This window comes from Dipodomys ordii, unplaced genomic scaffold, assembly GCF_000151885.1.
Source record: "Dipodomys ordii isolate 6190 unplaced genomic scaffold, Dord_2.0 Scaffold126, whole genome shotgun sequence".
Lineage (NCBI taxonomy): Eukaryota > Metazoa > Chordata > Mammalia > Rodentia > Heteromyidae > Dipodomys > Dipodomys ordii.
In genome coordinates, this window is record NW_012267342.1 from 3293794 (window position 1) to 3320502 (window position 26709).

General features: G+C 34.0%; 1 protein-coding gene across 3 annotated transcripts in view; it reads right to left on the reverse strand.

The window, feature by feature from the left end:
• Window positions 1-26709, reverse strand: part of Kynu (kynureninase) — a 98691-nt gene that overhangs the window by 48916 nt on the left and 23066 nt on the right. For all 3 annotated transcript variants that reach the window (XM_013030073.1, XM_013030071.1, XM_013030072.1), the window contains 6 exons: window positions 24908-25028; window positions 17604-17686; window positions 11213-11274; window positions 9400-9471; window positions 8160-8234; window positions 5462-5608 (listed from right to left, as the gene is read on the reverse strand). In XM_013030073.1, the coding sequence (XP_012885527.1) occupies window positions 5462-5608; window positions 8160-8234; window positions 9400-9471; window positions 11213-11274; window positions 17604-17686; window positions 24908-25028 (560 nt within the window). The remainder of the gene's footprint in view (window positions 1-5461; window positions 5609-8159; window positions 8235-9399; window positions 9472-11212; window positions 11275-17603; window positions 17687-24907; window positions 25029-26709) is intronic.

A 26709-nucleotide genomic window follows, 5' to 3' on the forward strand; every position in this document is an offset into this window, starting at 1 on the left:
GAGACTTCTCTGAAGAGGAAATAAGAATGGCCAATAGAATGGCTCAACTTCTCTGGCCATAAAAGAAATGCAAATCAAAACAACATTGAGATTACACCTGTCCCCAGTTAGGATGGCTATAATCAAGAAATCTAATAACAACAGATGCTGGATGGGATGTGGCCAAAAGAGAACCCTATTGCATTGTCGGTGGGAGTGTAAAATTGTCCAACCACTTTGGAAAGCAGTATGTATGTTCTGCAAAAGACTACACATAGACCTCCCCTATGATCCAACAATCCTACTTCTGGGCATTTACACAAACAATCACAAACAAAGCTACCAGCACAACTACTATGTTTTATCGCAGCATTATTCACCATAGGTAAGATAGGGAACCAACCCAAATGCCCCTGGTAGATGATTGGATCAAAAAAATGTGGTGTATACATACAATGGAATTCTATGCTTCCATCAGAAAGAATGACACCTTCCCATTTGTTAAGAAATGGAAAGGCTTGGAAAAAAAATTATATGAAGTGAAGTAAACCAGTCCTAAAGAAATTTAAGCCCCATAGTTTACCTTAGTTGGAATAATTAGTATACCTCTGGGATAATCTTATCAGATGAGTTGAAAAGCTCAAATGCTATACATATGATCATATAACTTGATGCTAAATGAAATCACCCCCAAGATATGTACACAAGAGGTCTGTCTTTGTTGTTGTTGTTTTAAATGTACATTTTTTGTTTATTTCCTTTGTATGTTCTTTCCCCTATGATATATCCCCTGCTGTCTCTGTACTTGATTTTGGTAGTTTGCATTTTGTGTATACATTTGTCTAATCTGGAGAGAGGAAGGTGAATAACAAAATGGCAAAAAAAAAAAAAGGACACAGGATGACCCACTGCAACAATGAGATCCACAGGATGTTATATTGGAAATGAACTTTACAACTTCAGGCAGCGGGGCGTGGGTGAGAAGGAATGTGGGAGGTGGGGGAGGGATAGTGGGACAACATCAAGGGAAGGGGTAACAATGATCAACACCCAAGGTACTCATTGCCTTATTCATGTAATTGTAACCCCTCTGTACAGCATCTTTACAATACAATTTTTAAAAAAGAAAATTAAATAAAAAAGAAAAATAACTATAAACTCTACAATTTCTAGTAAAGATGGCTTAATAATGAATATCTAATATTTATGAAAGAGGTTATTTTTGCATTTAAAAATTACATATAACATACTAATTTACATTGTGGTCATATGCAAATATGTTTTGTAATACTTGTTTGTGGCTAATTAACTGCTCAGATACTGATATCTTATACAAACAGTACTGATATTATTCTGTCAGTTCAGAACAAAACAAATACTGTCCATAACTGGGACTAGAAATACCATGTCCATGTTTCTGGTCAAAATTTAACCAGTCTGACCTTGAATTTTTGATGTCTTCTCTCAGCCTCCTGTGTGCTGGGATTACACGAGTGAATCATACCATCCCAGCTATACACTTATTTCCATAATCCTCATTTAGATCTTTATGGTAGCATCTATTCATTTGAAGCTATGTCTCAAAATATTGGCATTTTGTTAGAAGTCTTTCAGATCTGCCAGGGCTGACATTGAGTGAGATCCTTAGATCTCAGGCTTTTAAGTAGTTAGTATTATAGGTGTGAGCTACTACTGTCTGGCTCTTTTATCTTTTAATATTTCTTCTTCCAAATTTCCAATAAATAGTTTTCAAGTGCTTTGTGAAAAAGAGATAAAAAGATAAAAAGAAACAGGAGGAAAGGAAAGAAGACTGGAGGGAAGGAGAGGGGAAGGTGGAGAGGGAGAAAAAGAAGAAAGAAAAGCAGGGGAGAGGGGAAGGAGAGAGGAGGGATGAGAGGGAGAGAGAGAGGGAGAAAGGTAGAAAAAGAACAAGGAAGGAAGGAAGGAAGGAAGAAGGAAGGAAAGAAGGAAGGAAGGAAGGAAAGGAGGGAGGGAGGGAAGGAGGGAAGAGGAAAGGGTAAAATATCAGAAGTCCTGAGATCCCAATGGTATAACTGGGAAATAGTGTGTTAGCAACCCCAAATCTGATTTCCTGCTATGTCTCTCTGATGGGGCTATAAATGCACACTCTTCCTCACCAGTGCTCTTTTTAGCTCATGTTTTGGAAGGCAATGAATCATACACAGGAGTCTGCTAAGTTTTTCTGGGAAAAGATTGGCACTGTAGATGCCAGAGACAGAAGAAGCTGCACTCCCACCTCTCCCTTCTTCCTCCTCTGCCTGAAATAGAAATGTGGTGTTTGGATTGGGGACACCACCTTGTGACTCTGTTAGGAAAAGTCTGTGAACATGCTTAGCATAACTCTGTTGAAGCTTTTGAGCTTGGAAGTGCTACTAACCCCTTGGGGATTTAACTATTTTGTGGTTAGAAAAAAAAATTCTGTGTTTGTCTGGTTCTCATTGGGGTTCTGTATATTGCAGCTAAAATATTAACTTTTAAGTCTGAAGTGTGGGGGATTTTTGTTTTTTGTTTTTTTGGCTTTTAATTTCTTTTTTTTTTTTTTTGGTGGTGCTAAGACTTGAACTCAGGGCTTCATACTTGTCAAAGCAATTCAGTCATGCCCCCAGAACTCTGTTTGTGATTTTTTTTCAGGCAGGTTACTGTGTTTTTGATTGGATAAGCCTAGACCATGATCTTACTATGTATGCTTCCCTTGGGATGCTCAGCATCTGGGACTTTTTAACCTACAGAATTGTGTACAGTAAATTTCCTTTAGGTTATAATTATTTTGTTGTAACATCACAAAGAGACTCCGTCTCTTTCATAACAGTCAGTATCTGAAAAAAGATGTAAGATTCAGTGTTGTAGTTGTTTTCTGATGGGGATGATGACGATGATGTTTCAAAATGACTTAGGAAGCCATTTATTTACAGTTTGTGATATTTTTCATGCATGCATATTTCTTTAATTTACTTTTCAACATTCATGTCCCTATTTTCCTATCACATGATTTTGAAAGTTTTACTTAATGATATTGTAGTTTGTGTTTCAAAACATACTCATTGCTTGTTTTGAGTTGCTATCAAGATAAACTGCTGGGAACTTTCCTTACTTTTAATTCACTTAACCATTCTTAACAGAGTGTTTGAAGCCCTTTTCCCTTAGAATCTTGGTTTTCTTGATTGACACCTTTAATTTTCTTTTTTCCTCTCTCTTCTGCTTTATATTCATAGACCACTCTAGAGAATTATGTAAATCTAATTTTAAATTAGCTTAATTCCTCAACTTCAATTGAGAATGTGAGGAATTGTCTTGTGAGAGGGTAAACATTTGTTAGAATAATTTTGATAATGGGTAAATCTAAATCTGCTGTATTCTCAATGCATTCCCAAGGTAGTCATCACTTCTTTGTAGTTCTATGCAGATTTGAACTACTTATCCCTACCTTTACTGATTTCACTGTAAATCCCAAGAGAATTTGACTTGGCAGGCACTTAGATTTTTAAGGGAAGAAAGTCTAAAACACACTTAAAGAATGGTTTTAGCAACTTAAATACTTAAGAATGAGAATTACATATTCAACTTAAATTAACTGGGTGCTGGTGCTTATGCCAGTAATCCTAGCTACTGAGGTAGCTGAAATCAGAGAATCAAAGTTCAAAGGCAGTCCATATAGAAACATCCATAAAACTCTAATCTCCAATCCCCCAGCAAAAAGACAGAAATAGATGTGTGGCTTACATGGTAATGTGTCAACCTTGAACAAAAAAATAAAAATAGAAGCAAGAGTGTGGCCCTGAGTTCAAGATTCAGTACCAACACACACACACACACACACACACACACACACACACACACACACACACATATACACACAGCCCTAAATAAACAAATTTATTTTTTATTTTTAATGGGGAATAAAATAACTACATGAAGCCGTTCCTATAATCTCATATTAATTGAAGATAGTAGATGAGGGAGGAGATAATAGCAATATTAGAACACATGGCAATCCAAGAGATGTTTTATACATTGTATTCTCACACTAAATTTATGAGCTAGGTGTTGTTTTTCCAACTTAGTACTTTTGAAAACAGAGATCCAGGAAGGTCAAGTAGTTTGTCTAAAATGATTTAGCAATGAAATAAGTAGGCCAAGCTCTGAACCTTGGTATCCTGTTTCCCCAACCTACAGTGTCCCTTCTCTTATCTTCCTATCTCATTTTTATCAAGGTTAATGAAACGTGAATGTATTCTAAGGGAACAGAGACTGGTGATTACTTCCATAGCATTTTAAAATATGATTTTTTTACTGGCCTCACTGTATTTTGGTGCTTAACATTTAATATACAAATTAAGAAGACATTATCTTTATATATTTCATAATGCACCACTTTCAGAGCTATCCATCAAACCAGTTGGAAGTCATGGCTGTGAATTCCCAGAGCAGGGCTGATAACGGTGCTAAATTTCTTTTCATTAGTTCCATTCATTAGCTTCAATAACTGAATATATTAACTAAACCTCACATATATATTAATCTCATAACTTATTAATGTTTAGTATAAAATTCAACTGTCACCTTTTTAAGTACATGACTTGATTGCTGAATCACATAAAACTGCTATTAAGGATTTAAATACCAAGTGGGACTTTTGAATTTTGTTCTCCTGATTTCTTTTTACCCATTCTATAAACAAAGGAATATAATTACCAAATGGTAAAGCATTTAAGTGTAATTTAATAGTGTGTAACAAAAGAAACTTTTTATAATAATTTCTCAAGAGTGTTAGATTACAAATTCTCCTATTCAGCCTCATGATAGAATAGTAGTCTGGACTTTGAGCACACACACACACACACACACAAATATATATAAGTAAGCTGGTTATAACTCAATCAATTCATAAAACCTACTGGATCTCCAAAGTCTGCCTTCCTCCCTTTTTAGAGAAGTTTTGAAAGTAGAGACTCACGGAAGACAAGTAACTTGCTCCAGATTACATAACACTTAAATGACTGAGCCAAGATCTGAACTTTAATATTGTTTCCCCAAACCCATGGTCTCTCTTTTCTAAATAGTTTATATTTAGAACAAGTTACAACACAGCAAAGTACTGAAGCAAGGTTTAGGGAAGTCCTTGCCTGGAGTGATTCCCCTCTGTGTTTTTGTCTGCTTCCTGAGGTCTGGGCAGCTGAGTACCAGTTCATAAGTGCAGGAAGCTTGCTTGGTCTGCCAACTAGAGCCAGACCCCTAGAGAATGGCTGCTAAAGAAGTCAGACCACAGAAGTAGCAAAACCCAGTGTCAATAAAGATGCCTAAAGCAAGAGTATTGATTTAAAAATGTTATCCTTGCTCATTTGAAAAATACAGTAATTTTGCAAAAGACAAAGTAAGATACTTCGTATGAAGTGCAGTGGGACCCACGCGTCTTAGCAGAGTGAGGGTTGAGGCGAGGAGGAAGGATAAAGGAGGTGCATACCTTGGCTTGTCCAGCTTTAGTTATGGCAGGCATGTTGAAGATCTGTCCAGTATAAAAGTGCACCCCACTAAACATGATCACTGCGATGGAATCTCCTTCCTTCTCAATGACTTCAAGGATATCCTCCATTCTTAAGAGATCTTCCCCCTAAATCATGTTAGATAAAATTACACACACACACATAAAAAGTCCATTGATTTATATCTACCAATCTAAATTTCACCAACATAAGTATGGTAAAAAAAAATTCTCTCCTTCACTAATGTTCTTCAGAAATTCAATAAGGGATGAACGTGTTTTACGTATTCAGAAATTATAATAAAATAGTAAAAAAAATGTTTTAAGTGTAACTCTCCATCTATGCTAATTTGCCCTCTATTTTTTTCAATTAGTCTGCATGTATAGCTCTACATTACTTTGTCATTATCCCCATCTATTAAAATACCAAGAGATGGAAGGAGTTAACACATATGCAACAAGACCGTCTGGTATCAGTATCATACTGTGTTATTATATTTTCAAAATCACTTATATACCTCTCATCTGACTATTTACCTAAACAATATGTCTGTTAATTTCACAATAACATCTCCAAGCTACCCTAAATATATAGATTCATATTTAAAGAAAATGATCAAAATATCTCACTAGTGTTATTAACACCCACCCTACTCTCCCCAACTAGTGAATACTGTGAATGAATTTAGATTTGACTTCGCAAACAACTGAAGATGAAATATCTAAATGAAATACATAACATCTTCTTGTGGGCTAACAATTCTGACCTACTAACAAAATTTTTATGAATTTTCTCCAGCACTAAATTTGATAAGATTAGGAAAAAATACAATACTAATATCTTTATGGGCTGGTGAGGCTCAATATTCCTACATTCTTCAGTTTACTTTTAATATAACTTCCATAATTCTTGCTAATTGTAAATTAATCTGCTCCATGTTAGAGGTGCTTTTTTGTGTGTACACATACACTCACACACACATATTTTATGTGCTATGTTATTACAAGAATCCAGAGAATTGTTTTTACAATGAGAAGAGAATTAATAGTAGAATTTCTGAATTGTTCTTTGAACTGTGCTTGTATACCCATGATGAAAATGATTTCACTAATTTTAAGAAAAAAATTAAAAATGTAAAACTTGGTGATTCAAAACTGTATTCTTAAGCATCCTCATAAGGTTTGCCCCACAATTTAAAAAAGAAAGACTAACAATATTTGATAGGACATAGACTCTATTCACACTGACTTACTGCTACTTAGGTAATGCTTAACTTGAGATTATGAAGACTTAATGATAAAATCTCAAGGTTATGGCAATCATGAAATATTAAAATGTTGACACATATTAAAATCAATGGTCATATTCATACATTAGGAATTAGTAATTTGTTAAGAATATGTTAACATACTCAACTAATTTCCTTCAGGTTGGGAAATAAAAATAGAGCAGGTTTTAAATCTATTTAAAACAATTTGGCATAGTGAGAAATAATCCTTTGAACATTGTCTTAACAGCCAGGGAGTATCCTATGAAAACCTCGAAATTTATACTTTCATGATTTCCTTGGTGCCAAATTATACAAGTTGCAGTGTTGAAATGGATATGTCTATAAACCTTAGTCTTGTATCCTAGGTAAAATACACAATATTTTAGAGCTTTTTCTTTTTTTATTGTCAATGTGATGTACAGAGGGATTGTGGTTACATAAGTAAGGTAATGAGTACATTTCTTGTCAGACTTGCTACCCCTTCTTTCACTTTTCACCTACATTCCCTCCCGCCACCCCCCACACAAGTTATGCAGATAAATTTCCAACAAATTGTCTTGTATATATCACCTATATATCACCGTTGCATTGGTTTCCCCCTTGTCCTTTGTCTCATCATCCTGTTGTTCCCCTTCACTTCCCTAATTCAAATAAACATACATGCAATACCAGAGTACCAAAATCAAATACAGTGACAATAGAGGATGTACCATAGAGGGAAGAACATCCAAAAGAAACAAAAAAAATCGCATAGTACATTAAAAATAACAACAACAAAGAAAAAACTTCAAAACATGTTTAAGTTGAATTAGCTGTATCCTTTGTTATCTGGTTAAATATTAATAAATCTAAGACAGATAAAATAACTTTGCTGAAATAATATACCCAAAGAACTGAAGGACTTAGAATGCCACTGTGTATATTAGCCATGCTGTAAAGTCTGAAGCGAAACCTCCTTACTTTTTCCACTTCAATTCAGCACAATGGAAAATATTTGGTACATGAATTACAAAGGTACAAATGACAGTCATCATTTAATTTCAACAAATTATCACTTGTCTGAACTTGATTTTAGTGACACCAAAAATAAATTACATTTGAAGCTTAAAAAATGATATAACCTATTTGTCACTCTCTTTCCCTATCTCTAAAGATTATGGCTTACTCCAATGGTCTAAGTAAGAAAATAGTTGGCTTGCCATATATCTAGTTCTTGAAAGATAAAATAAGTACACTTCTGAGTTATTCTCTATTTTAAACAAAATGATCTAATAGTAATAGAAATATGCTTTCTTAATGCTTCCATGAAAGTTCCATTAAAGTAATGAAAATAATCAACTTTTGAGGAAACAGAGGGAAAAATCAATATTAATAGAAGTATAATAAATATTTCTTTCTTTCTCATATACCTGTCTTGGCTTTATTATTCGCATACTTTTCTCAACATTAAGTCCATGAAGTTGAAGTTGTGACTCAATAATATACTGGAAAAAAGGACAATTTATTTGTTAAATAAAGCTGTAAGCATGTTAGTACTCTGAAATAACTCTGAAAACAAAATATCAATCAAATATGTATTATGTTGTTAAATCCAAAGTCAGAGATGGTGAATGAAGAGAATATATCAAATAACTACTAATTATAAAATTTAACAGAAAACTTAACATTCATTGAAATAGTACTGATTAGAGATAAATAGAAATGTAGAGGTCATAGAAATATTTAGCAATTAGAAGAGATTTTTGTATTAGCAGTCACCAACTAAAGTCAAACCTACAACTAACAAAATAGGGATAGAAGTCATATGGATCTTCTAGGCCTAAACACAGGAATTAAAAGTGTTTACCCTAGTAATAATAAATTAGTAAAGGGAAAGGTATTAAAGAGTTTGCTACATTAAGAACATAACATATGCATGGGAACAAGCAGTTAAAAGGATTTTTTCCCTTGTTATTTATGTTCTAGTCCTTCTTATAAGTTAATGGTTACTAATTTGGACAGGATTACATGTCCTACAAATACAAGAAGTGAATTGGAATAGTTAATAATAATACAAAGGTAGAAATCAAGTTTCTCTAACTTAAAACATTAAAATGTTCTATCATCTATGTGTATATAGGTCAAATGTCTTAACTCAAATGTGGATAAGATAGCATGAATTTTTAGTGAACCACAAGAACCATTTTTAATCCATATAAAAAAAATTTATGATAAAAAGTACCAAAACTATGCTAGGATGTTATGGAAAGAGAACTAAATAAAAGCTTACATTTCAATTTTATATAGCTAAAGGGTTAAGCACTGATATTTGTATTCATTGGATTCCATAAAAATAAAACAGCAATGAGAATTAATAAAACATCTATAACCACACTTGATTTAGGACAGCAGTTTGTTCAGTGTCTTTAAAAAGACTAATAAATCAATGTTCCTATTCAATCCTTCCCTCCCTTAACACATGTTTTACTTCAACAAAAGAAATAAATCAACAATCTATAAAAAAATGCTTAAATCAAAAGCATATGACAGATCTTTTTATTGTGAGGTTACTTGGAGAAGACTAGTGAATAAACATTCAAGTCAGGCAAATGATATTCCCCGCTAAGGAAGAGTAAACAGAACATAAATACAAAGTGAAGAAATTCTTACATGATCAGAAGGGAAGGCCTTTGCTTCTAGAAGAATTTTATACCGTTTTGATGTGGGTTTAAAAAATGATAGCTGCAATGAAATGGATTTATTGAAAAAGCATTAATGTACAATTTATACATTTGTTCACTTTATACCACACTTTCATTTTACAATCTCCAACATTTTAAAGGAACTAATTAATTAAACATCTTAAGGTATCTGACTGGGATAGCTTTTCAATTAGCCTTGTTTCCAGTGTGTTACAAAGGAGGAGAAGATACTGGCTCATTATGTTTATCAATGGAAAAACAAACTCAGGGAAAAACGGTGAATCAGATAAAAGCAAATTCTCTAAGTTTATTTAAATGTTAATTGAAAAATTATCTTTTCAAACATTGAATGGTAATTTCTCTAGTGTGATACTGAAATTTCCTGTCCTATGTATATCTTATTCACACTGACTTATCTTGTACTACAAATTTAGATTTTATTGTGCATATTTTTCACTATATTTTTAATGGCCTTTTAGTTTATACTTATCAAGAAATACCTCATCCTTAACATTATTTTTTTTCCATCTTGGGGGCATAATTGAGAAATACTACCACTAAACAAAGGGTCAATTTCTCCACTTAGTTGCTGGGAAATGAGTTCAATTACCTTAACAGTGAGAAGGGAAGTAGGTATTGTTAACCAGGTGTTGATTATAAATCCAGTTGCTGAAATAATTCTCACATATTATCACACTTAATTCTCATACAGATATGTAAGGTAAGTATGAAAAAAAATGTAGACTTAAAGATGGTGAAAAGATTGTCTTGCATCAAATAGATAGTAAGTAACAGAGTTGGGAGCCAAAATTTGAGATATCTGAACTTGTAGGCTGTTTCCAAAACGTACTATAAAAATGAAATTAAAAACTTTCAAAGTATCAAACAATTGTTATAGACATAATATTGAGACTGCATTTGACACTTTAAGATAAAACAATAGAATAGTTAGGATGCAAGAAATGCTTCAAAAATCATTTAAAGGACTAATTAAGGAGTTAGATCCTTCTCCATGTAGAGCACATGGGCAGCAAAGATGGCACTGAGAGGGAGTAGAGTGGGCAGAGCCCAATTTGATATAAGTTCAGTGCTTAACCAGCCTGTGGAAGCTTAGGTGCATGATAGGGTGTGACCTTGACAGTGATTGGTTCCTCTTCCTCCCCTGCCATGCCACTGGATCCTTTTTTGCTTTAAAAGGGCTTGCTGTGTGTTAATAAAGTTTCTTCCTGCTTGACTTGACTCCTCTCTGAGTCTGATTGTCTCCCAGGCTCAGGCTGGGGAACAGGCCAGCGCGCACTTACCTTTCCTTTGTCTTTCGTGGGACAGACGAAGACCCAACATCTCCAGTTTAATTTTATTTTCCAAATTTTTAAACTTATTCCCCAAACCCTCATTCACCAAAGTATACTGATCCATAACCCCACCATGCTCAAGTCCAACTACTGGAAATCGGCTGAAATGAGCTGCTCAGTCCTTCGCTAGTAATTGTATATCACTGTCTGATGAGCTTGCCAGCAGTTTCTCTTTTCACTCACTTTGACTTTTTGTTTTCTTAAGTTCTAAGATAAGAGCTTTTCATTATTCAAAAGCTCCTTGCAAGGGTCAGCTCTTCCATGATTATGAAGAAACCATTATATCATGGCCTAGCATTTCCTGGTAAAAATGAACACAAGCTCACAACTTATTTTTAAATAGCATCAGATGCTTATGAATTAAAGATAGGAAAACATCAGAGTGTGTGGATGAGTTTATTCTAAACATTGATGGGAAAAAACACTTACCATTAGGAGATGTAAATTAACACTCAAACCATTCATTAGGACTATTTCCTTTTCGTTGGCTCCTGTAAAATTAAAAAAAAAGTTGTAATTTAGATTTCCCTATGAGTTATAAATACACCTGGATAAACAAGTTAGAGAGACTATCCTTGATCATTTAGAGTAGTTTTGAAGATAAAAGAATGTTTGATGTGTCATCATATAAAAGTAGAAGTTTCCTACTTGATTCATTTTCCAAATGATATCTGGACTCACATACACACAGCTAGCGAAAAACTATGCTTCCTTTCTGATGCTATACATAATAAAACAAAAATAATGAGGCATTTTATTTGTCTGTAAACTAAAAATGCTGATACCCTATTATTAAAATTCCCAAAGAGTCGCTTTTGTTGAAAATGGATATTGCAAAGTAATCTAAAAGAGATATTAAGGACAATCACATTTTTATAAAACTGCTTGTTTCTAACATCAAATGAAATGAACCTTTAATAAAATAAAGTTACTTTGTCAAACATATGCCTCTGTTATTACAATGAAATAGATATATGGTAGTTAACAAGTAAAAAGAGCTTCATAGCAGATTATAACAGAATGAATAGCTTTGGAGTTTTTTATAAACATTAAGATACAAATATGTATTCTCTGGTAAAAAATGCAAAATTAAGATACATATTATATAATTATAACCTTATCTAATTCCATTAACTAGGTTTGCACAGGAAAAATAGACAGACATAGAACCCATTGTTTATACAGAACATAGTACCAATAAGTATACAATTTTATTTTCAATTCTTATGTTGTCTTTTAAAGGCAATTAGACCTGTGTATTAGGAACGATATCTCTTCAACAACAATGAAACATATGAGGTATGTTTCTTTTTGTTTACAATGATGTACTAGATGTTAAAATCTATATTGCAAGTCCTATATTTTGTTTCCAAAGAAATACTTCTGGCATAGTTCCACTTTAAAAGAATAAGTAGTAAATGAAATAATAATTCTAATAGATTTCATGATATATTCACGTTAAGGAAGGTCACTGGAAATGTGTTTAATTTTCCAATTCATATTTTTAACATTGTCATTTAAGGAAGAGTTTGTATTTGACTTTAATCAAGGAAAGCTTTGTAACTGTTCTGTAGATTTCTTTTTGATGTAGGAGCTTGATGAATAAATGATGGGTGTTGAAATATATATCTTGATCTTTATTATGTGGATAATATGTGACGTCAAGGCTAGATTAAAACATTATCATTGAATATGTAGACATATTAGGTCCATGTGATAATCTAACCTATTTATATTTCACTGATGATATAAGCTTATATCATACGTAGTGGTGAATACCTTTTCCTATAGTAAACATATCTATTTGAAATATGCTAAAAAAAAAAAAACCCTGCCAACTTTATTATAGATTTTTTTCTAGGTTATGGCATGAGTTCATACTTTCACTTCTTCTTTTTTTTTTTTTTTTTTTTGGTCGGTCGTGGGGCTTGAACTCTGGGCCTGGGCACTGTCCCTCAGCTCTTCAGCTCAAGGCGAGCGCTCTACCACTTGAGCTACAGTGCCACTTCCGGTTTTCTGGTGGCTTATTGGAGATAGGAGTCTCAGGGTCTCTCTTGCCCTGGCTGGCTTTGAACCGCGATCCTCAGATCTCAGCCTCCTGAGTAGCTAGGATTACAGGCGTGAGCCACCAGCACCCGGCCATACTTCCACTTCTAAATATAACATTATATATCAAATCTAATCTTATTATGACCTCATTTGTTATTTACAGATATCATTTTTGTAAATAACTTGTTAAAATATTTGGGGAGGGAGAGTAGAAAACACAAAGGAATTAAGAGAAACATGTAGAGAGAGCAGAAGAAAATTCATAACAAAAACTATAGCAAGGGCTGGGAAGGTGGCTCAGTGGTAGAGCGCTTGCCTTGCATGCCTGAGGCCCTGGGTTCGATTCCTCAGTACCACATAAGCAAAAAGAAAAAAAAAGCCAGAAGTGGCACTGTGGCTCAAATGGTAGAGTGCTAGCCTTGAGCTGAAGAGCTGAAGGACAGTGCCCAGGCCCAGAGTCCAGGCCCCATGACCGGACCCAAAAAAAAAAAAAAAAACTATAGCAAAAATAGAAAAAAATGAGTAATTGCAAATGACGATAAAAAATAAAATAGGTAGGAAGTGAGGAGACTGTTTTAATTTTGCCCAAGCATCACATTATGAATAAAATAACAAATTCCTAGGACATCTTGGTCCTCCAAGTAATATAATTTTCATCTTAAAGCGTTTAACTTCATGGCATGGGAATATGATGGGCGTGCATGCACATCTTCCCACAGATGTGTTAGGCAAAATTCAATCTAGATTTATTCCTGCCATTCTTTTCTTTTTAAGTGTCATGCTTATACTTAGTACAGTTGTTTGTTAATAATCTGTCACTGATTTGAATAATTTGTTTACCTACACATAAAAATATTATCCCAACTTGGATCATTTTAAATTCTACTACCATTTTGCCAATGCTAACCTTGCTGCTATTGATATATGCACAAGTCAAAAATTGGTCTGTTTAACTTGCATGCATGCACACACACATAGGTAGGAAAGATGCTAATATTAATCTTTTAAGACATTAGCAGAAATGTTTATTGCAAGTATGACCCAAAGGACCTGAAGAATCAAAATTTCTTAACATCAAAGCATCAGTAAATTAACTGATTTTTAGTTTATTTTTAAAAGAAAATTTACCTAATTGACCTATTTTTTGGGTTCAAGTTGTACTTCTGAAAACAGCATTGTTCTTCTAAGATATTTAAATAACAACAGTATTCTATAAAAGCAAATCTGTTTTCAGTATACACTGCAATTCTTTCAAGTTGCTTATCTTTGTTCCTTTTCTTTTTCCTAAGAGCCTACTTTGAATTAATGAAGAAACATCAAGAACTACAAGTACTTAGGGGCACAACTTTTTGAAAAGCTTCTCCAAAGCAGAATTGGAAAAGATTATTATTTTAGAAGATCATCTACAATTCACTACCACAAATATCAAGATTTGAATCACTTCATCTGAGATGTGCATGAGCCAGTGCACTCACTCACAGAGGATTTTGTGTTTATTGTTTATTAGTTTATTACTTATTTGTCTATGGACTGTCACTTTTGCTTTCTAAGAAAATGAAGTCTAATTAAATGCAAATACTGCCTTGTCTTGAAATTTGGCAAGCTGGCATTTTTGCCACCATTGTGATAGCCTAACACCTCCAAATCTAAAAGTTATATTTTCTCACCCAATCTTCACAACAACTTGATGAGGCCTTTATTATTATTATTTTTTAATCAATGGGTACTGAAGTAACTTACAGTCTCTTAGGAAAGAAAAAAATCTTTGTCCAGAAAAACATTCAGAAGCATTTGTTACAAGACATTTCTTCACTCCCTGTAAGTCAAATATAGGAGATAGAAGGTCATAACTAACTTCTATGTCTCCTTAGCCTTAATGTTATTTACACCTTTGCAAAGGAAGCATGACAAGGTCCCAAACTACTTACCATTTGACAAAAGGGTTCATTTTGGGTCTCCTTATTGCTTTATCACATTCTTCATATTTATGAATCAGACACAATGTTATTGTGGGCTTACCTGTCAGTTTTACAATCAGGTGAAGTCCAAGAATTGTCCCCCTCTAATTTGAAATCTATAGTCTTTAGAAATGGCTGGTGGAGGGTAGAGGGTCTGTAACTATTGGAGCAGAGCTTCCAAGGATTATTGTTTCTCTGAGAGTCAGTTATAAGTTTCATAAAGTAAATTTATATTCACATGGCAATATTTTTATAAGCTCACAAGCATGCATCCAGCCATTTGTGAGTTTTATGCACCCAGGGAGAAGTAGCTTAATATAATTACTAATAATATTCTTGAGCAACTCTATTTCTAGCATCTTGATAAAATGACATTAATTACAAGGGAAAATTATTCCATGTTTTGTGGAACTTTTGGCTCTATATAAAATGTATTCTTAATAGTTTTTCTTCACTTCTAAAATTGAAACTCCTTTCTGCATCTATGAATACATGTGTTTATTTATCATCTCTCTTCTCCACAATTATATCAATTTGAACACATAATAATTTTATCATCTATTCGCTACTCTTTTTGAAGAATTTTATGTTAAAACAAAGGCTGTTTATTTAAGATACTGGGAGAGTCATTCATGATCCAAATCACACACCATATCAACATGTCTGTTTGCTTAGCACATATTTAGAATCATCAGCAAAGGGGAAGAAATTTGCAATTTGCTACACTTTGGAAAAAATATTTAGCAGAACACTTTAAACAGTTTTATTAATCGACTACCAAAATGTTTAAACTTTCATATATTATACTATGGAGAGCCATCATAAAATATAGCAGTGGGCCTAAGGATGTAGCTTAGTAGTAGAGCACTTGCCTACTATGCCTGAGACTGGGTATGCCAACCATCATACCACACACACATACACAAACAAACACCTATGCGCACACACACACACACACACACACACACACACACACACACACAGCAGAAGAGTAAAATGTGTGAAGATGAGACACTAATTAGAAGGTATTGAATTGTTCTGATAGTTTAAATTTGACTTTTAGGTCCCTTCCTAATGAGCAAGGTTCAAAGGAAACCAAACATGGTATTAGTAACAGATAAAACCAACAGAAGATTAAATCAACATTACAGGAAGCATTGTCTCAGAGGAAGTTCCTTATATAAGTCCTTTCCCCATCCCCCATAAAACAGACCAATAATCAAAACAGAGCCACTTATACTAATGTTCCACCAAGCTAAAACCAAACTGCTTATCAGACCACCAGAAAAATCAGGCCGCTTCCAATTGTCATGAAGTTGTCAGAAGTTCCTAATGCCTTAAATCCTCTCACAAAAGAGGTTATCTGTCATAAGAGGATGCTGGCCAGTCAACTTCTTGTCTAGACTGCAGAGGAAAATAATTTTGAAATTAACAACCCATTTCCTTTTTCTGCTTCTGATTACTTCAGCTGATTTTTCCCTTAGAAACCCAGTCTTCAGTTTAACTCATTTTAAAGTATAGCCCAAGTGTTTATTCAAAAAACAAGTTTAAGAGTAAAATGTAAGATTAAAGATTAAAAAATAAACTAGCCAGGTACCACCTGTGGCTCAAGCCACTAATCCTAGCTACTCAGGAGGCCGAGATCTGAGGATAGAGATTCAAGCCAGCTGGGGCAGGAAAGTCCCTGAGACTCTTATCTCCATTTAACCACCAGAAAACTGGAAGTGGTGCTGTGGCTCAAATGGTAGAGTGCTAGACTTGAGCTGAAGAGCTCAGGGACAGTGCCCAGACCCAGAATTCAAGACCTATGGACAACAACAACAACAAAAAAAGTAAACTCAAGATCTTATTTGTTGTGATTTTGTAGATATATAGATGCATGTGCATGTACACAGACACACAGACACACACAGACACACACACACACACACACACACACAGACACACACACACACATCTTCAAAATAAATCTGTCCTAGATATGTTTAAAAGAACATCAAGCTTCTAATACCAGAAATCTGGAGGCTAATATAAGGGCAGCCTGGACTACTTGGTAAAACCCTGTCTGAAGATGAGCAAACAGGCAAACTATGCAAATAACCTACTTGCTAATTTTCTTATTAGATTAAGTGGTTAAGTTTTATTAAAAGAATTGAACTTAAACCATCTTTGTAGCCAATACAATTTTAGAAATAAAAAAATGAGATATTTATTTAAAATTTTAAAATCAAACTTCTAAATTACAGCTTAAAATATGTTTGGAGACACAGTCAATTTGTATTCTTTAGGTCGACAAAATATAGTATAAAATTTACAGTATCCATTAACATAAACTTAAATATAGTTTAAATTAGTGAGTATACATTAGTTTAAAAGAACACAAAATGCTCTCTATGATGGCACACGTTTTTTTTATTTTTATTTTTTGTGAACATACTGTACAGAGGGGTTACAATTACATGGGCAGGATAATGTGTACATTTCTTATCAAGCATTGCAGCCTCCTACTTTCATGATGGCACATGTTTGTGATCACAGCTCTCTGGAGTCAAAGGTAATATATCAAAACAATTCTTTTTCACAGGAGAGGCTGGGGTGCAAGTCAATGATAGAGCATTTGTCAAGAATGAACTAGGGACTCAGTTGCATTGGCAGTACTACCACAATAACTAAATGTAAGAGAAAGGTATATTTAACCCTTTACTGTCATGGGTTAAAATAGAAGATTTGGATACTATTCAAAAAGATATTACTCAGTAAGATTTTGTCTTTAATGGACAATTCTTTGGGAAAATAATTCATCTCATACTTACCTACAATGTCCTTCATAAGGCCCACAATACATTCATCCCCTGTAATCCACGGTCGTTTGCCTGTATCATGACCATAGGCACCTCTGAAATTAAAACGGGACATAAAAATTTTTAGTTAACTGTATGTGTGTATATTTACACGTGATTTTTCCCAACACCCTCTTTCTTTATTAAGTAGACATTTGTATAGGAATTATAATATTTAAATAATTATGCAATACGTATTAAAAATAATAAGGATATATTTGGGAGCTTTATTTTTCAGCTTATCTTTTTAAAATTAATTTGGGTTTCATTTTGTTGAGGAAGGGGTGTTATATGTATGCTATTTGATTAGGTTGTCTTATTTTTGGAGCCTCAGATTTTTCCCTTTATTTTGATATTTACTGTGTTATTTGAATATTTAAATACTTCTAGCATATAGTATTATGTATATTGATATATAGAGTATATTTTCTAATTTAGCTAGAAACCACAGTGAGCACCACTTGAAAAATAAAATATAGTTACGACCTGCAAATTAAATGGACATGTACAAAATGTAGCTATATTTGTGATAATATTTAGATTAACCATAAAACAGGGTAAATCCAACAAACAGGCATGAATTAATACATTTATATCTAATTTACATTTTGTGCAGGGTCCCAAAATATGTAGTTTACTTAAGTTAGTAATACCTGTCTCTTGTTTTCTAGAAAAGTATAGAACTATAGTATCCAGAAAATCTGACCTATCTTAGCAGTATGCCTGATCAACGCTCTGGTGTAATTAGACAAAGCCCCTAGATTTAACACAACAATCAAAACCAATACTACACTTTGACTTCATTTTCTAGCAATTCATCTGTCATATTCCAACTTGATTTTTACTATTCTAGCAAATATCCCAGTACATCTAATAAAACCCCACATACACAAGAGAATCTCAGTCTCAAGAAATTTCTGTGTTATGAGGGAAACAAATGCACTTAAAACTATAAAAAAATAACAGAATAACAGGAAGTACCTGGAATAATATTATGTACTTATGCCTTTAAAAAAATATATATATATATACATTGGGGGCTGGGAAGGTGGCTCAGTGGTAGAGCGCTTAGCTTGCATGCCTGACACCCTGGGTTCGATTCCTCAGCATCACATAAGCAAAAAGAAAAAAAAAGCCAGAAGTGGCACTGTGGCTCAAGTGGTAGAGCACTAGCCTTGAGCTGAAGATCTGAGGGACAGCGCCCAGGCCCAGAGTTCAGGCCCCACGACCGGACCCCCCCCCAAAAAAAAATCTATACATTAGATTTTGTAGACTTGCAAAGAAAGGAGTGAGCATGTGCCTGTTGTGTAATTCAAATCTGGGTTTGAATCCACAGGTAATAAGTCAATAAGCTGGGGGGGCCAGGAGGGAAAAGGAGGACAGGGATGGTAAGGGGAAACAAAGGAGGAGGAAACAATGCCTGATAAGAAATGTATTCATTACCTTGCTCATGTAATTGTAACCCCTCTGTACAGTATTTTCACAATTAAAAAACCTTATTAAAAAAAAGTCAATAAGCTAGCCTTGGTGATTCTGGATCCCTAATCTCAAAAGAGTGGTTCAATTGTTCAAAGCCTTAATAATTTTTAGCCTTTGCTGACTTCATGATTTGCAAACATCTATCACAGCAGAATCTCTTCTATGAACAAAATTCTTAGTATGTAACAATTGTCTTTCATAATCTACTATAAGTCAACTCCAGATCTTTATTAATGTGAGACATTTATTAGAAGATTTTATAGGACCTAGTCTTCTATATTAGTATAAGTAGATTCAGAACAATATGTAGCTTAAAAGGTTGCCATGAAAAAGAAATGAGGTCACTTAAAAAAGAGTTGCATAGTACCTATGCTGAGTGAACTTTGCAAATGTAAATCTCATGTTAAATTCTTGTCCTTCAGCATGTGGAATATAACGTGATTTTTAAACTAACATTTCCATTACTACATAAATAAAGACGAAGAAAGAGGACTTTCTTTGAGAATAAACAGACTAAGAGCTAAAGAAGGGATAACGAGGCAATTGCTAGTTGTTATTATTATTCATACTATTATTAGAATAGCTTGCAGCTTGCCTCTTTCTTGACTTCCAATATAAATGCTAAAGACAAAAATCATTATCATTAAATGGTAGTTAAAGGCAGATACTTGGATCCTTTTTTATTTAATCACATAGAACTCCATGGCCTTTGCTGATAGCACAATACATCTTATTACACTGAGGTAGTAAAATTCTATGTTCTGCCTCAGAGAATTTATAACTCAGAATATTATGCCACCTACTTCTCACTCTGGCAGACACCATAGTAATAATCTTTAAGGATTCGTTTCTTCTTGTAATGTGTTTGGCATTTCCTTCCCTTTAAAATATCACACACCAAGTCGGCTTCCTCATTCTGTCAGCCTACTAGCCTGGAGTAGTGAAATGTATTTAGAAAGTGTTATCCAAATAAACCCAAAGTAAAGTGGCCTATCATTAGAGAAAGTAGATGTAGAGTAAGTGCATGTTTAAACATATGTATTAGAGTTAGGAAAAATATTTTATTGTTTTCATTCAAAACTGCTGAAATAGCTACAAATGTTGGAAAGGAAAAGAGAGCATGAGAGCTCATTAGCACAGCATCAATCCTTGGTATGAGTAGGGTATTTTCTGAGATGTCTCTGAGCAATATTTGCTCATGAAGTTAGATTGCAGAATATAAAAATCTAATGAGGAAGTTAATAGAAACTTGTATCCTCTTTAAAATAGGCCATGTTTTAACCATCCTACAAAAATGAAAAACAGCTCTAGTTTTAGGAAGCTTCCTTCATAAGTAAATACATAAACTTTCACATTTGTCCCTAATGATATTGCATTTTTTCCCACCACTCAATTGATGACTAGCTAACAAAGATGTTCACTAATCTTTCTTGCACCCTTTGCTCTGTGTTTTTTTAATCATGGACTTAACTAAATGAGACTATACAAGAGTGTTCAGCAGAAATTTCTGGCATACTTCATCATTGCTATTGCACATACATTATCATAAAAAGTAAGTCATCGTCTACCAACCAGCTGATTTACCCTTGACACATAATTCAGTGGGCCACTTTTCTCTTGAAATAACCTTATCAATTTATCACTCTTCTTTTACTTTGGCCATACTGGTGTTTTAAACAATTCCTGGCCTCATATTTCCTAGGCAGAAATTCTACCACTTGAGCTTTTATGTCCCCCATTTCTGAGTTGGTTTTTGTTTGTTTGTTTGTTTTTTGAGAAAGAATCTCATTATGTTCTCTATTGCCAGTCAGATTACAGACCTTCTCATTATTTGAGAACAGTCTTCATGCTGAGGTCTGTATAGACTCTAATTGTTGTATTCTTCCCCCATCATAGAATGACAGGCCCAAGGCACCTATCCACGTCCATTGCTGGAGATGATGTCTTGCAAATGTTTTGTCCTTTGTGAACCTCAAATTTTAATTCCTCAATCCTTGGCTCCCTAATTGCTATGACTATGGGCTTGAGACACAATGCCTGGCTCTGTCATTCTCCTTGAAATAATCTCTAGAAAATCATAACTGTAATAGGCATTGCTCTTAAGAAAAAGAAAAAAATATTTATATAGAAAATTTAACAATGCATATGACTTAAAACTTTTCACAAAAGCAAATATCTTGGTTAAAGTGAACTGTTATTTCCCCAATGAGAAACCAACTATGAAAAATAATAATAAATATATTAAAATAACCGCAACAAATATATTATGTGGGCCCAAAACTACTTCTACAATTTTTCCTCAAATAATAGAAGATTCAAGAAAATTTGTGTCATTTGACACACATAAAGCACCTTGAATGAACAATCTTGATATTTACATCCTTGAGTGGCTTCTTGCTTTGTAAAGGTATAGTAGCTTTTTTAATGTTAAGATGATAAGTTTTAAAAGTATCTTTTCTAATTAGGCAACTATGTTTAATGTACATTAGACTATGCAATAAATACCTAGACTTCTTGGGCTCATGATATTCCATTGGTCAAGAAGGAAAGGAAATGACCTGTCCTAAATTTCAACTCAAGAATAGGACAGTTGGAAATGAAGAATATGTGATCAGTTAAAACATGCTACAATCATGAGAGTCCTGGTTCTAGAGGAAATTTGAACATATACAGGGTAGATTTTTGAACAAAAATCAAAGCAATAGAGGGGACAGATTGCCCATCAAAGGGCTATGAAGATAATTCTAAACTGAAAATATCTGGACAGGAAGAGTAGCTAAACTTGAACCAAGGCTTCGTAATAATAGAAATACTATGGTTCCAACATCAGAGGGAAGATGAACTTTTGCATACTGAGGGACAAATATAGCTGACCTAATCTTCCTGGGGAACCTCCTAGCTAGCAAAGTATTGCATATTAATGTCAAAACTAGTATGAGAAAACCCAATAAGCCTTCTGTGCTGCATCCATTTAAGACCTACAACTGTGTTTTTAGTTAAACTGGCACCTAAACTCTTATCTCTGACTATTTTAGGAGTTAGTGCTTTTTGAGTGCTTCTATCTGCTTATGAAATCATTTTTCTCCCATAAATCTCTCTGTTGTTAATCAAACTGCAGTCCTTCTCATTTTTTTTGTTGTTGAGAGGGGAAAGTTTTCTTCTCACAATATCCTAAGCTGGAAAAAGACAGAAGTAGAAGTTTAAAATTAAAATTTTGGGGAAAAAATTAATAATAGAAGTATGTTCTTGCCGGGTGCCAGTGGCTCACGCCTGTAATCCTAGCTACTCAGGAGGCTGAGAGCTGAGGATCTTGGTTCAAAGCCATCCCGGGCAGGAAAGTCCATGAGACTCTTATCTCCAATAAACCACTAGAAAACAGGAAGGGGTGCTGTGGCTCAAGTGGTAGAGCGCTCACCTTGAGCTGAAGAGTGCAGGGACAGCGCCCAAGCTCAGAGTTCAAGCCTTATAACCGATTTAAAAAAAGTATTTTCTAGATCAAATTTTGGGATGAGATAGGAGAAAACCAAAATATAATTAGATATCTTAGCCATCCCTGAGATTCAGGACACAAAGGGCCATGATGTTGACTGGGTCTTGATATCTTAAAGCTAGAAATTAAAGTGAAATAAGCCAAGCCAGTATGGGGTGGATGGCTTCTGCTTGGAAGAAGTCTTTAATTCAACTTATGCTAGCTGCAGCATTGAAATGCAACTCCATTTGAAATCATTTGTCTAATGTAAACTAAGAAGATTTAACCAAAACTAAGGAATAGTCTATCTTTACTAGAAAGCAAGACAGCAACAAGCAACAATAGAAGATATTATACCAGAGAGTGTTTTTCATGAAATACAATTCTAATGTCATGAAAATAACTAATGCTCTCCTCAATAACACAGCATAATGATAATGATATGAATAGAATAGCAGAACAGCAACTTTTTAAAATGTCTAGAGTCCAAAAATGCACAGCCTTGCTGAACGTAAGAGGGAAGGACAATCTCTAAAGTTCAACTGCATTCTATCTAATTCTTTGCTGTCTCTTACATTAAGGCCCAAAATGAGTATCAACTGTTTTTATTAACTATTGTCTTCATTTATTAAATACTAAAGCAGCTTGCACTTAATTCTTCCAAATGTAGGAGTATATATTTTTCCAATCATGCATAAAAGTTATGTAGGCAGTGTCAGATCAGGCTTACTAAATTATATAAACTTTGGTCATTTGTTTATTAATTGCTGCCTTAACCACAAAAATTAAGAACTTTGCAGTATTATTTAAGTCATGACAGTGAGTTCTATAGTACTTAAAATTGGCGTAAACTAAATTTTGAAGGAAAGGCTCTGTTTCAATTATGAAAGACCAGTAGCATAAAGAATGAAGAAAACATAAGAAAATACTGAATTTCTGAAACAGTGAATTATCTTACCTCTAAAACATAACTAGTTTGGGTTTATCTTCCTGAAGTTTGTTTCTTGACCTTAAGGTGTAGTTCACTTCTGCACTGACTTTTTAATCAAATAGGAATTATTAAAAATTTTTCTATTCAGGAATCGATGGCACATGCTTGTAATCCTAGCTACTCAAGGTTCATGGTCAGAAGCCAGCCCAGGGAAGAAAACTGCCCATGAGACTCAAAAACAGAAAGTGGTGCTGTGGCTGAAGTAGTTGAGTGCCATCCTTAAGTACAAAGAGGTTCAGGGACAACATCCAGGTGCTGGGTTCAAGTCTCAAAATCTTTCTAAGCATTTAAAATATCTAAACATATTTAAGTACTTACAGTTTAGAAATAAAATTTAAAAATCAAATATTTAACAAGTATTTCTGTTTTTAACTTTATCAGTAGTTATTGGGAAAAGATAAAATACATGAAACAAGGTTACTTTCCTTTAGGGTCCTATAATATAGCTAAGAATATAAAATTAACTTAAAAAAATAGGTATCTTCAACTTTGGAGATAGGCTTTGTTCAAGCCCTTAGAAGAGATTGTATGAGGTCAAACAAAAAGTACCCAAACAGAGGTCTAGTGTTCCATAAAATTGAAGAGCTAATAGTTCAAAATAAGCTCTTATACATTTTATAGGTAACTATAAGAAAAGAACTACAATGTCTTCAAAAACAAAATAACAATGACTGATAAGCAGTTTACATATATTATATACACATATATATGCAGGCATGATGCTATATCACATAAATTTGTACAGTATTGTGTTCATAAAACTTTAATTATTTGAGAAGATAAAACTGTTTACTAAGTAGAGACATCTAGAGGAGATAATCAATGCAACTAAGAATATCAGATTTACAGTGTTCAAGAAGTAAGATAGTAGGAAGAATTTCACAGTCAAAATAGTAGCACAGAAAAGATGGAAGGGAAATAGTTCTGAGACAAGGATCCCTCATGGTTAAATCAAGCCTGCCTTGATTTAAGGTCACATGGACCATCTTTTTCATCTGAGAGAGCTAAGTAATATTTGTGTCACTCATGTCAACCAACCTATAGTTTCCTTGATAATTTGGTTTCTTTCTTTATAAAAAATAATAGCAGTTTAGCTAAGGGCTACTCATTGAAAAATTAAACATCCTATATATTAACCATTTTACACTAATGAAATAATATAAATAATAATTATAAATAATAAGTATAATAATATGCATTTCCAAATACAAGAAATAACAAATAATATACATTTCTAAATACCAGAAAACCTATTGAAATTTTAAATTTTTTCATATGAGATATCAAATAGTACCTTTACAGCTCACACTTTCATTATGGCCCAAAGCTCATACTTACATTTTGGCCCATTTATCAAGTTCCTCTTCCACATATGTCTTAACCAGTTTTGGTTGAAGGCCAAGAGAATTTCCCACAAAATAGATGGCATTTTCATCCTTATTCACTAAAGATAAGTCAACTAAAACAAGAAAACATAAAAGAGGCTTATTATATTAATCAACACTCACGCACTTGGCATTGTTAATCCAGTACAAACAATTAATATAATTAACTCTAAATAGGATAATAACTTATAATTACTCCCATAGAAAGCAACAGATATTCTGAAAAATAATTAACCTCTTGCATTTGTATAAGAAAACATAGCATACCTATAAAGATAATTACAGAGATTGCTCATATTTACTGTGCTATACAAGAGAACATAAATTTGCAGTAATGTAAATAGACAAAGGCAATGAGGAGTTAAAATGTTTTTTGAGGAAATAAGAGCCGCCTGACTGTATTAAGTTACCAGAATTTACATTTACTGTACCTCTTTTTCATTGTTTAAACATGACTCAGTTAAAGAATGTTTACCACTATTGACACATTTAAACTGAAACTGGTTTGGGAAGGTAGTTGGAAAAATTTAGAGAAATTAAATAAAACAAAACCCACCATAGTGGAATATGACTGTAATTCCAGCACTACAGAGGCAGAGACAGAAGGACTGTGAATTTGTGGCCATGCTGAGCCTACATAGCAAGTTGAAGACTAGACTGGATTATATAACAACAATTTGTTTCAAGGAGAATAAAAAAAGCAAGCAAGCAAACAAATAAACAAAAAAGGAAAACAAATCTTTGGAAGCCTTTTAAAAATTAATTAATTTTATCATCTTTAAGTAGTTATATAAGGGAGTTATCATTCAACAAATCAGTTTATGAATTCAATGCATCTTGATCAATGTTAGAACACAAGAGAATGCCAATACTTGCCCATGAAGTTTCTGACTGGCATGAGCATACTATTGGATATTGGACTAAAATCCATAAATATTACATTTTGACCAGTAACTTATGCAATAGTTTTTCTTAGTTGAGATTTTCGAGAGGTTTATTTAAAGGAAGCTTGTGTAAACTTGAAGCCAATGAAAATGTTGCTGCTAAAGAGATTATCACCATTATGGAAAAGTCAAGAACTGGGACGATAGTAAAGATGACTTTCAGATATCTCAAGAATCAGCCAGATGCCACTCTCACATGGTGAAGGCATAAAAATGAATTACTTAAAATCCTTTGAAAGGCTTTCCTGTGATGAGAAAATGTCACCGGACTTGGCCCCCTGGACAAGTATTTCCCAGGATTCAGCTTCACTCACAGAGATCTCTGAAACCATCATACAAGGGGACTAAGACTTAACATTATTCAGCTGAATGTGGTCTTACACGTAGGCTTGCAAAATGCAACAGTTGCAAAATCAGGGGACATTTCCCCCCAGCTTTCAGGGGAAAGCCTGAGAGGCCAAGCAATGTGTCAGAGTCCCTGCTGGGTGGAGAGGAGGGGTTGGGGGGCTGGGCGGGAAGAACCCGGGAGAGAACCCTGAGATGGTGATGTTGAGGCTGTGAGATGCAGTGGAGAACTCAAGTGTATGAAGTGACAGGCACATAAAAAATACGCCAAGCAAAACTCTACACAGTGAGGAAGAATGGGCTTAAGGCAGGCCCAGGTGGATTACAGTTAGAAAAATCATTGAGAGTAAGGTTTCCCAAAAGCTTAGGACATCATAAGCTGCACCATATTATTTGAATGAGAAACATGGAGCTACAGGATTGAATGTTTGCCCTGCTAGGTTTTGATTTTGCTCTTGATTTTGCT